At 38.1% G+C, this 12,917-nt stretch overlaps 2 protein-coding genes across 4 annotated transcripts in view; one reads left to right on the forward strand and one right to left on the reverse strand.

Moving 5' to 3' along the window:
- The window catches only part of LOC127455493 (protein transport protein Sec23A-like), a 33,086-nt gene that overhangs the window by 15,105 nt on the left and 5,064 nt on the right, over positions 1-12,917 (reverse strand). For all 3 annotated transcript variants that reach the window (XM_051723441.1, XM_051723442.1, XM_051723443.1), the window contains 7 exons: positions 12,800-12,879; positions 12,551-12,695; positions 11,196-11,354; positions 10,688-10,803; positions 10,154-10,277; positions 9,944-10,024; positions 9,766-9,855 (listed from right to left, as the gene is read on the reverse strand). In XM_051723441.1, coding sequence (XP_051579401.1) covers positions 9,766-9,855; positions 9,944-10,024; positions 10,154-10,277; positions 10,688-10,803; positions 11,196-11,354; positions 12,551-12,695; positions 12,800-12,879 — 795 coding nt within the window. The remainder of the gene's footprint in view (positions 1-9,765; positions 9,856-9,943; positions 10,025-10,153; positions 10,278-10,687; positions 10,804-11,195; positions 11,355-12,550; positions 12,696-12,799; positions 12,880-12,917) is intronic.
- LOC127455499 (adenosine receptor A3) lies at positions 1,975-6,622 on the forward strand. Its single transcript, XM_051723452.1, is given in 4 exon segments — positions 1,975-2,031; positions 2,034-2,742; positions 3,853-4,006; positions 6,077-6,622. Coding segments are annotated over 4 exon segments (1,116 nt in total). The 3' UTR covers positions 6,273-6,622.

A 12,917-nucleotide genomic window follows, 5' to 3' on the forward strand; every position in this document is an offset into this window, starting at 1 on the left:
CTCAGGGTGCTTTCACACTGGAAGTTTAGTTCGAAACAGAGCACGGTTCGCATGAAAAATTGTTAATGTGAAAGCTGTCATGCGGACCGTGGAGCGCACCGCGGTACCGAACCCGAGACTACCTGTAGGAGGTGATCTGAATTCGGCTGCAATGAAACTGTAGCGCGATTCGCGTAAATGTGAAAGCAACACTTTCACGGACTCGGGTGCGCACTCGCTCAGGAAGTAAAGTAACCTGCGCATGCGTTTTAGCCGATGACGAAATCTATCTATCTATCTATCTATACACCTTATAAATACTATATATAAATACTATTATAGGTTATAAATATAGGGTATAATAGGAGATGACTGTGGCGATAACTTCACTTTGGACACGAGCGTAAGCCTGCAGTGTAAACAAAGATGCATATGAATTCCTTGCAATCAGCTGTCAAAAAACGCCATTTACGAGCAGCAGCAAGCCGCCTTCCCCTGGACATCTGATGAGTTACGCCATGAAGCACATATACGCAGTTGTCGTTCACTCTGCTGTGCATAATGGCACCAAAACAACAAAAAAACAAAAAGTACGATGAGTCGCGTTGTGTTCTCCGTGCGTGTTTGTGATGACGTAAGATGAACGCAAATGGACCGGGGTTCGATAGGATCGAGTGAATGTGAAACCAGACCAAAGCTGCGGGGTGCACTGGGAACAAATCACACTCGGAATCAGACCGCAGCAAACGTGCCCAGTGTGAAAGCCCCCTCAGGCAACCACTCTGTACAATTGTAGCGAGCAGAATAGCATCTCAGAACGCACAACATGTTGAATCTCGAGGCGGATGGGCTACAACAGCAAAGACCACGTTGGGCACTTTATTAGGACCAATAAAGTGCCTAATAAAGTTCTAAGTGTGTATATGTGTGTGTTCAAACATGCCACACTGAGACATGTTGCACAAATTTTTATGTCAGTGAGACCAAACGGAATTGGTTCATGCTTCTCGTAAACTGATCATGACGTCAAGTCTAAATATGTGAAAGTGTAAAGGAGAATTGAGAGCTACAGTGTAGGGCAAATTGTTAGTGAATGACTTAAATTTCGGTCTGTTCCTCACACAAAGCTATCGTATGTCCTCTAAAGAATTGGCATATAGCACACAAGTCATATGAATGACACTGGGTTAAGCAAATTATGACTGAATTTAATCATGACCCATAATCGCTCTACAAGGGATTGTAAAGTAATTACAATTGTCCAGTGATCAATGACAATCAAGTGAAACTGAAGTCTACGTATTTCCATTTTTATCTATAGCCAAATATATCATTAAGATTCAATCTCCTGCAAATGTTGATCTATCAATATCAAAAAACAAAAACATCCATTTAAAAAAAAAATCCAATCCCAAAAATGTTTTATCATGAGTCATGACACATGATTGCCCGTATGACACTAAACCCATAACATGATGTAACTGGGGGAAAGACTTAAGCTCTTATTAAAGGCACTGAAGCGCTAATTAATTATTAAGGCTTAAACCGCATTAGGGTCATGCTTCTTGCCAATTATACCAAAAAATATCAGAGTACAAAAAAAGCATATAAAGTCGACAGCAGTCACAACAGAGAGGATATTGAATCTCAAGCTCTATGTTTGCAGAGCAACACAGTTCCAGCCTCCCCGTGCACCCTGTGTCCACAGAAACTGCACTTTCTAAATGTTAGATGCTTTATTTACCCCGCTACATGTGATTGTAGCTGTTCACATAGTTTTGACTCTCAAGGCAGCATGTTTACTGTTTTACAACTGGCTGAGGCAGGTGCAGATAGTAAAGGGGGTGGGGGGGGGGAACACAAGTTGTGCTTGGTGAAGATCAGCATGAGTTCCACTCCTCCCATCCAGCAACACCTTCCCTGGAGCTTTGGAACACAGCACAGATAACTGTGACCTCATCTCTTCACAGCTACCAGTATGATCTTCACCACTGAATGAGTATTTGGTGTTCTCTTGACTGTAAATGCCTGCATTTGAATGCCCATGTAAACATAGGTGGCTGATCAGGATGCAGTGGACAGCGGTAGTTTATGGCGTGCTGATGCTCGGTTCCTGTGTCTGCTCTGTGTTTGGGAACTGTGTATTACTGTTGGTGGTGTTACTCAACAGGAACTTGCAGACGGACACCTGGGCTCTCACATTAAGCTTCTGTCTGAGCGATCTGGCATTGGGCATCTCCATCCTCCCTTTTGGAATCCATAACAGTCTCTTCCTTGTGCAGGGCTATGCCAGCAATAGTGCCCTCTGCCAGGGCAGCGCATTTCTGTTCTTGTTGTTCCAGATCGCCTCGATCCATTCCCTCACATGGGCCACCGTTGATAAGTTCACCGAGATCTGCTTTGCCCTCAGCTACACTGGGATCTTCACGGCGCACCGGGCCAAAGTCATCCTTGCAGTGGTGTGGATGTATAGCCTCCTCAACGCAACTCTACCATTGCTTGGTTTTGGCAGTTACGGCTACAGCGAGACAAAGTTCCTCTGTGCTCCCTGCTTCCAACCGTCCAGCATTGGCTTCAACATGCTCTTCATGGGACTGGGAATAATCATTCCCATTCTGCTGATGTGCTTCATGTATGGATATATAGTGTATATAGCCAGAAACCAGGTGCGACGAGGGACGTTTGTTTGCAACGAGGACCACTGTTTCTATGTACCAGCCAATAATTACTTCAAAAGCTCCATAGTAATGGTGACAACCATAGGTAAGCACAGCAAATTAAAGCAGGGTAGATAAAGCATCTTTATTATATTTGATTTGCCACACTGTTTTGGATGGTTATTAAGTGCTTATCTTTCTGACATCATTCTATTAAGCAAATTCATTTTGCCATGACATATGTTGAATTTACTCTAATTATTAGCTTATGACTAATAAAAACCATTCACGACAATTACAAGTTGGAAACTTCATGAAATCTCAGACTTCTCTCACTTGACCGTGGTGGTGTCTCGCAAATCAATCAAAACAGCAGCGGTTTGAACAGTTAGCAACTTTTACACGTATTTCTGTTTGATATGCCATTTTGTTATAGCCACCGTTATCTAGTGTGCTTTTTGTTCTAAAATATTTTATTTTAGATGTGAATTAATTCAAATGTGAATTAATGCAGTGATTAAGTATTTTGTTGTCATAAACAACAAAACATGCATGGATGCTCTTTGGCATTATGACCGATGCTTTATAGACGAATAATTTCAATGTTCACTGAACAGTTGCACTGATTTTGCCTGTGGTATTTCAGCACAAAAACCTTTAACTTGTTCACTAACAACCTGCAACCTAGTTCAAGCAGGCACAATTAGCACTGAAATAGTGCTGCGTCATTGTCATCCCTTTCCATGTGAATTAGGCACATTAAAGACAGCACTTCATTCACAAAACTCTGTGCAGTTTGCCCTGCGCAAAGAAACATCACGCTACTACCACCTGAGCAAAGTACGCGGTAAACTAAATTTTTATTAAAGATATTTGTGTACATTTTCTATCTATCATGGCAGCAGTAATTCATCAAAAAATGATCAAATGATAGAGAAGAGTGTCATAACCTGGCATTTACATCCAGATGTGCGGTGTTGTCAAGCGCACTTTCGGCAAGTTAGAGATGATATTACATATTTTTCCACTTAAAAACATGTTTGGTAAAAGAGAAAGAAATAGCAATGATCTAGATAGATTATAAAGGAATAAATCAAAAAACTAAATCACAAATGCAACACATGCTTGAGAAAGCGCAACTCAATATTGCTCTTAAGCTAATAAAATATGCCAGTCCAAAATCATTAACCATGTCACATGATTTCTGTGTTGACAGTGTGCCTGCTTGTTTGCTGGCTGCCATATATCGTTATCTGCTTCTATGAGACGTTGACGGGCAAAGAGAGCATGCAGCCTGCCTCTGCTGTTGCCACATGGCTTGTGCTCTTCACTTCAGCTCTCAACCCATGGATCAACACCATGACACAAATGTAAGTGATGTTGAATGCAACCAACTCTTATAATGTATATACCGTAATATGAAATTAGGATACAAAAGGATTAGGATTCATTCCCTACAATGCAAATAGTGATGGGCAGTATGACGTTATATACTGTGCAATGGTAGAAATGTAAAAAGTAGAAAATATATATATCATTTATATTGCAGTGGCAGGATTGGTTTACATTATTTACACAAGGGAGCAATAATACAAATAAGGGAAGTGTCCTAAAAAATCAAGATGAAGAATAGCTTATTGTTAAAAGGGGTGCGATTTAAAAAGTCCATCACCAAGCAACATGGCACCTTACACGAATTGCGGCAGTTCCGAGTTGAAATGTCCACAGAGTGGCGCTAAAAGCAAGTTCAATTCTATCCCAAAGAGATAGTTATGTATTAATGCACTGTTGAGTTTTAAATAAATAAAACAAACAAAAAAAAAAACTTCCTTACCTTAAACCTAAATCTAACTGATAGTGTCATAAAAAGCAAATGTGACATGAAAAACGCAATCGCTGAAGCAAACATGTCATTCTGTGGTGCTTGTATGACACTTTCAGCTCACGTGTCAACTCGTGTACTCCTCAGGAGTCATACCCCCATCCTTTTGCATTGCAAGTGCAACGCTCTATCAGTATCTACTGCACAATTTAATCGTACTCCAACAAGCTCATTATATATAAATGTAGCTTATTATATAACGCAAACATTAAAATGTATTGCCTTACAAGTCATGTGCTATAGTAAGTGTTTTGATGTCATAAAATAGCATTTGAGGAACAGGGCAAAAAGTAAGTGTTTATGAACTGATAATCTGCTCTTTTACTCGATATTTGTGTAAAAGGGTATAAAAGTTGTTGTTTTAGCACCTCTAGAGTTCATTTCACCAGGAAACTTCTGCAACGTAAAAATAATTTAGCAAAAATGTGCATATAGTAACGTGAATCTATGAGACCAGGCTGTTTTTCATGTACTCTGTATGACAAAAACTAGTAGAAATGAATAATAATCATGAATAATTTTATCTTTTGGTTTATATCAATGAAGTTTAAAGAAGAGAAAATATCCAGCCAGGTCTCCTAAGCAACCAAATTGGCCCGGTTGCTAGGGAGGGTAGAGTCACATGGGGTAACCTCCTCGTGGTCGCTATAATGTGGTTCTTGCTCTCGGTGGGGCATGTGGCGAGTTGTGTGTGGATGCCGCGGAGAATAGCATGAAGCCTCCACACGCGCTATGTCTCCGTGGTAACATGCTCAACAAGCCATGTGATAAGACGATTGATAAGAGAAGATTGACGGTCTCAGACGCGAAGGCAACTGAGATTCGTCCTCCGCCACCCGGATTGAGGCGAGTCACTATGCCACCATGAGAATTTAGAGCGCATTGGGAATTAGGCATTTCAAATTGGGGAGAAAATAAAAACAATAAAAAAAAAAGAAGAGAAAACAATCAAGTTAGAATGAAGTAGGCCTATCTGCATTAAATACAGGTATTAAAGTATTTGATTTGATTGAATTCACTGGATTATTTAATATATAAACCATTTTCACTGAATTTCCAGAAGAAATTAAAATAGCTGTCATGAATGATAAAGACTATACTGTTACCATAACATACAATTGCGAACACTTTGATTTAAGAAATGTATCATAGAGCTCAACACCAAATGCAAAGACAGAAGACAGGTAGCTATACAATTTACCAAAAAACAAGCTTTCTATTTTGGGTGGCGTAATCATGGATAGATATTACCCTTTTATTGTTGATTAAGGCTTTTCTGGGCTGGCCTTTTACCTATTAGATGTGGCAGCCCATATTAACACCTGTCGCATTCAATAAAATGTGGTAAATAAAACCTGACGGTAATCATAGATCAGGACTGAAAAAGGAAAGTGCAGGTAAAAACCTGTTGATGAAAAATTCAATGGCCAATTTGGTCCACATCAACAAAAAGAACATGTAGTGCCCTTGAGCAACACTATTGATATGTGGTTGTTATTTGGATTCTAAAGCTTACGAGTATGTGGGAGGTTTACATGACCTTGTTTGTGTATCTCAGGAGGTACAGAGTTGCTCTGCGCAGAAGCCTGAATAAAATCCGACAGATGTTTGAGAATCCTCGTAAAAACTCCCTCCCTCAGTGCACAACCATACAGCCAGGCCGCGAGACCAACAGCTCCCCTTCATCAGCTCCCAGTGCACCTCTGGCACTACAGACAAACAATGGACCCCAACAGGACCTCACACTGGCTTAAACTCAACACTCACTGGCCTTTGGATCCTGCCTTGGAGGTTTAAATAGCGTAGAAATAATAAAGACTTACAGAAACTTGTCCAGCATCATTTTACACAAGCACAATTGGACACTGGGTTGACGGAGCTAACCAGGAGCAATTTTACTGCTTATATGTTAACAGACTTCACAGAAGGACCTTCATGGAATACTGTGCCTTGTTCCACAGTAAACGATTCATGAACAACTAAAAAAAAAAAAATTAAGACAGAGGCTTCTATCAAAGAAGAGGATGTTGTATTTTTGTTTTGTTTCTTCAAAAGAAACTGTTAGGGATGCACCTATGTATCGGCTGCCAATATTTATTGGCCAATTATTGACCAAATGAAAACCACTGACATATCGGTTATAAGCATGAAAACACTAATATGAAAAACCAATGGTTTGTTTATGATTAATTAGTAACACACTTTGTAAAAACTCAAATGGACAATCCAGAAATAACAATAGCCACAATATGTAGAAGGATTAGCACTCCTAAGAAAATGTAAGATTTAATTTTTATTCTTTCTCGTTCTCATGCTAATGCGGAAAAACTGCCATACACAGACAGGACCGTTATGAAAGCAGCACTTACGATTATGAGGGAACATTATGTTATGAGGGTTACATTATGAGCGAAACCATCGAAAATGCTTTGAAACCAGCAGACTTTAACTTCTGAGACATCAGTATGGTATCCATTAATGCTGCATTATTAACTGAATTAAAGGGATAGTTCACCCAAAAATGAAAATTCTCTCATATTATACTCACCCTCATCCCATCCCATATGTATATGACTTCCTTTCTTCAGTAGAACACATTTGAAGAAAAATAGAAAAATATCTCAGCTCAGTAGGTCCTTATAATGGGATGTGGATGGTAACACGATTTCTGATGCTCCAAAAAGCACAGACAATAAGCATTAACGTCATCCATACAACTCCAGTAGTTCAATTTATATCTTAAGTAATATGATCGCTTTTGATGTGAAAAAAAAAAAAATAATAAATCAATATTTAAGTACTTTTTAACTATAAATAATCACTTCCGTTTAGCAGCGGTATGCACATTCACGAGAGGGCTGAGGTCACACAGTCTCTCATGTGACGTATTGGCGTAGGCATGTTCATGCGAAGTGACGCAAGTGCAACACACCCAGAAGAGCACTGCTGTTTACAACCGAGTAGGAGGAACACTGTACAGACCAAACACTGTAAATAAATTGAAGCAAATTTAAACAAAGATGTCAGAACATTTTGGTTTAAGAGGAGAAGTGGAGATACAAGTTTTTGCACAGCCATATTTATTTGAACCTGAGTACTCTGATCAGGAGCACAGGGAGATGGAAGAGGCTGGACCAACAAGCCTCAGAGAGCTCAGGAGCTGTGATGGTGCACATGTAGGCAATGCCAACAAAGGCAGAGAGTGTCTGCTGCAACAAATGGAACGTTGCCAAGCCATTGCTGGAAAGACTGCGGGTGACCTCAGCCCTCTCGTAAATACACATACTGTTGCTTACCAGACGCAATAATTTATAGTTAAATAGTACTTAAATATTGATTTTTTTCCGTAACAAAAGCGATCGTATCACTTTATAAGACATTAATTTAACCACTGGAGTCGTATGGATGACGTTAATGCTGATTGTCTGTGCTTTTTGGAGCATCAAAAATCATGTTACCATCCACATCCATGTTGAGTTGAGATATTTTTCTATTTTTCTTCAAATGTGTTCTGCTGAAGAAAGGAAGTCATATACACCTGGGATGGCATGAGTGTGAGTAAATGATGAGAGAATTTTCATTTTTGGGTGGCCTATACCCAATCACAATATGGCCTTTCACAATTACTAAACCAACATCTGAAAATGTAGGCAGCTGACTTGATGCCTAATCAGTTAACGGCTTAACTGATAGCGTTTTTGAATGAATGTACCTCTTAAGGAAACTGGTCTCAAAACAGTTTGAAAAGCACCTTATTTTCATCCTGCCTCTTTATACAGCCTCAGAAGGCAGCATTTTCCAGTTTTCGGATGCAGCCATAGTCTGCATTCAACGCTTCAGATAGCGCTGTGCGAGCAAGCGGCGCCCTCTAGTGGTGTGGCTGGCATTATCCATTATCTATTATACCACTATAATACAAAATGTAAAAGGGTTTTGTTCCTTTGGTTAAATTTTTTTATTTTTCCATGATGTGGATGACATTTCCGTGAAATTGCCCAACATATGCATGGTATGATTTTTTATTGTACTATCATATACTGTACATACATGTAAAATGTGAGTTCTGTTGTTTTGAACTGCAAAACTAGAAGTGCAAAAATGTATTAGAAATACAAAATAAAAAAACTTCATATCAATCATGTTATCATATTTAGTTATTTTTGTATGTTTATATCTTCTATTTATCTTTCATTGTGTCTCCCTTTAAAATGTTGGCATGTGTGCAACAGATCCAATCCATGTTCAATGCAAATTATTTATTGTTAGAACAGTAAAAAAGCTTTTTTACCTCTTGGAAAATTTTAATGCATAATTCCCAAGTAAAACAAGTGATCTGATGACAAAATACAGGTATCTGCCTACTTATTTATTTTTGTTAATCAGCGCATTCCTAGAAATATTAAAATATGACATTTTGTCTGAATGAATGTTTATAGGACTTTTTTTTTTTTAAGATAACTACAGCTAGCTACAAAATGTTCAGCAGAGATCTTATACTGAATAACCATATTTCAGTTTCTTTCAGTCAACCAAACAAGTTTTTTCTAACACCAAGCGACAGATTCAAAGCTCTTTGAAATGGTTTGCATTGATGATAGCCTTTAGTGGCGACTTAAACAGAAGTATAACAGAAATACACAATGCAATGTGCTTCAATTGCTACATTTTAAATATCACTTTCTTCATTTAATCATTATTTCTGAATACACTGAATATTAATTTTACAATAACTGTAATCCATGTTTGAAGAAATTTTGCCCTCTAGTGGGTCATCTGTCGCTAAGTTGCAAATTTACAGCCAGTTTCAGACTGCATGTAAAGGAATATTCCAGGTTAAATACAACTTACGCTCTATTAAGTGGAATATCATCCACCTAGAATAGTAGTACCACTTCAAAAGGATGAATTAATCAACTTTGAATCAAACTTGTTTTACTGTAAAATGTATATAAATGTTCCTCATTTCTCCCCATCATAGACTAACACACATTTTCAAATATATTTTGGTCAAACATATTAAACAGTGATTAGTGTTACACTATTATTGGAACCTGAAAATGTTATCAACAAAGCCAAAATATCCTGTATAATAAATGGACATGCAAGGCATGCGATAAATGTAGAATTGTGAGAATGACGAATGTTCGAATATTACGTCGAATACAAGCCTGAACAACAATACAGCATTACTAGTTTTAATTCCAAGGTACATTTTGAGCAAATCCTAGAAATACTAAACTTATGTACCTGATTTACGACCTCAAAGTAGAATGCAAGAGTAGTATTTGGGTCCAGTCCACAAATCTTCCACTGACTTGTGCCACCAGTTCCTATTTCCTACAAGCAGATGTCAGTGTGTTCAGAATGTTAAATATATGCAAGTTAAACTGTCATATATTTGATTTCAAATGGATGTACTTCTTACATTTTCTGACACACAAGGACCTTTGGCATTCAGTGAGACACATGGGCCGATTGCTCCAGATATCTTAATCTCTCTTGAAGTCTGAAATAATAGTTTCATGACATTATAAGTGAATCTATACATAGCACACCAACACACACAACAAGATCACTGAAACATTTTATTTTCTGAGAACGACATAAGAAACAAAAGAAAAGAAAACCAAAGTACCTTAATCTCCAGAGTCCCTGCCAATGCCATCTTAAAGGCACCTTGCACATCCTTGGTGAAAACTCTTTGGAAAGTTTGCTTGAACAGGGATGTGTTGAAGGAGTCTGCCATCACCATATAACCCCTGTCATTCACATACAAGCAAAAAGCTTCTCAAAATCAAGAAGAAACTTTTGAGTGGCCCTAAGAGTCAAAGGTTGTGACTTGCGAATAACCGATCGTATTAAGTAAAGAAAATACTTGTCTGCAAGAATTCAAGATTTTGAACATTCAATCAATTAAATAATCCATAAAAATACAATAAAACAGTATAATGGCAGAGGAGGAAAGTTTCGCAATTGTTTTCACGCATTCGGATTCAAAGTTTGTTCAAACTGAAATGCGGGGGTGGAAATATTTCTAAATGTGTGTATACTGACTCTCAACATGTTTTTATCTGCACCAAAGTCATCTTAAATTGCAATCCAAACACAAGATTGTTTGCATGCTAAAACTCACTAATTTACAAACTTTGTTCATTTTTCAGTCACTTACCCTGTGTAGTTGGTGCAGCACTTCATTTCCAGTAATCCTGTCTGGTCCAGGGCGCATGCATAAATATCAATGATGTGTCCATTGGTTGCAGCTCGGTTGGCCAAGGCTTCATAGTGCTGCAAAGGAATGAAAAACTACTTAAACCACGTGAACGATAACAACAACAAACTCAAATATAATATGCATTAGGATGACTACGTTTTGACCAGCATTCATCAGTAATGTTCTGTTACATGAGGGTATGTCATTATTGATATGACAAAGGCATTTCATTTAAAAAAAAATTAGCACTGCAATATTAGTGATCTGCTGTGAAATGTCAAATTAGACAAGTAGACAATAGACATTAGTTTGATTGTAAACCTGCCAACGCACCTTTGTGCCATTTGCATTTCTTAAAAACCCAAGCTACATCTAGATACTCTATCTTTTTAATAAAAGTATTGTTAAGAGCAAGAACTAGGAACTTTTACAAGTAATTTATGCAAACAAAAAGCACAGGACTTACTTTTGTGGCTTTCTTCATGAACTTAGCATTGTCTTTCTCAATATCATGCCAGGATCTAATAGGTGTTTTCAGTTCATCTCCTACCACCATGCCTGGACCCTGAGTGGCTGGACCACCAATGAAAGCCATGATGCGAGCACCGGTGTTAGGGAAAGAGCACTACCACAAAAAGGTAAATGGGGGAAAAAAATGGGGGGGAAAGGCTATTTTAAGTAGCAGAATCAAATTTTTAAAATATAACATTGTTATGCCTTACTATTAGATAGGCATTTTACTTTTGCTACTGTGTAGTTGACAAATAACATGTTTATGAAATAATTTTTTCAACAACAGATTTTGTTTAAAGGTATGTGTACATTTTAGGTGCTATAGAGCGCAACATTCTGGTTCCGGGAGTAAAAATCTCGTTCATTTATCCCATAGGCTAATTGATTTTCAACTATAACTTATAAATCTTTAAAGGCAGACCTACCGTGAGCTCCGAGGTTGTTCATCGATGGTATATGCTTCCGCTGAAGTCATCCATTTACATTATTTCAACTTAATTGTTTAAAAATCATGTTTGATAGCGGCATTCATGTTAAACAACATTACCCATGGTCCAGCAGAGAAAGATCCACAAATCAGAGAACCGTGGCCAACGAAACATGCCTCGGAGTGACCGCCCACTCCCATGACGCACTGCGAGTCTGTCTCCCTTCACTCTTAAACTACTTATATATTTGTACGTATCGGAATATTTTGCAATAAACGTAAAATATACTGTTTCTATATTTTTAATCAACAACCTAAAATCAATAGTTTTATATATTCCCATCGGTTTTTATTCAATGACATCATTTGCAATGCTTCATGGGATTGTAGTTTGTGCCTTCATGAAAGACGGTAAGTACACAGCCTTGTACCTTTGTCGGATTTTCAAATACTTTTTTGCCTCAAAACAATTAACCTCAGAGCTGGTTGGTTTGGTTCATGGCTTACAACTCTTTTATGAAGAATCTCATAAAAAGTCTATGGAAGAAATGAACAGGGAAAATACTTCAGGAACCCAGACGCCTGAAAAAGTGGGCGGGCACTGCTGCGCTCTATAAATGGTCACTTTCTATTTAATGGTTTTAAAATCTTGCATGATTTTTTATCATTTTTAACTACTTTGTAATTTACTTAAATAGTCCTGCAGTGTGATAAATATTCTATGTAGTTTCAATTTATAAAACTGCATAACTATAATACAAAAAGTACAAAATATGTGTTTATAATAGTTTTACATTGAGATTGGCATGTCACACTGCAGGACGCTGCTGTCCCTGCTTTACATGTCATGTCATGGTAATACTATAAATAATGACACTCACCTCCAATAAACCAACAGCAATGGAAAGAGCAACTCCGAGTGATCTCAGAGGTCGTTTGCCTTGAGTGACAGGCCAGGGGTCTCTCTGCAGCTCTCCCAGCAAATCTGTCAGATTCATATCTATCTTCTGAACTGGCTCAAGAAACCTGAGTGAATATACAGTATATTCAGTGACCACCAAAGACCAAGACAACCCAACAGGTATATGATAAAATACTGTATATATTAAAAGAAACCTTTTCTAACTTACCTGTTTGAAGTAGGAGCTTGAGGCTGCTGTGGCCCTCGGCCTGCCTGTGCTGCAGCTGGTTTGGTCAACCCAAGCATCTCCTGTACACAAGATTTGATATACAGTACATTTAGTACAC

The sequence above is a fragment of the Myxocyprinus asiaticus genome, chromosome 17 (assembly GCF_019703515.2).
Source record: "Myxocyprinus asiaticus isolate MX2 ecotype Aquarium Trade chromosome 17, UBuf_Myxa_2, whole genome shotgun sequence".
In the NCBI taxonomy this organism is placed as follows: Eukaryota; Metazoa; Chordata; class Actinopteri; order Cypriniformes; family Catostomidae; genus Myxocyprinus; species Myxocyprinus asiaticus.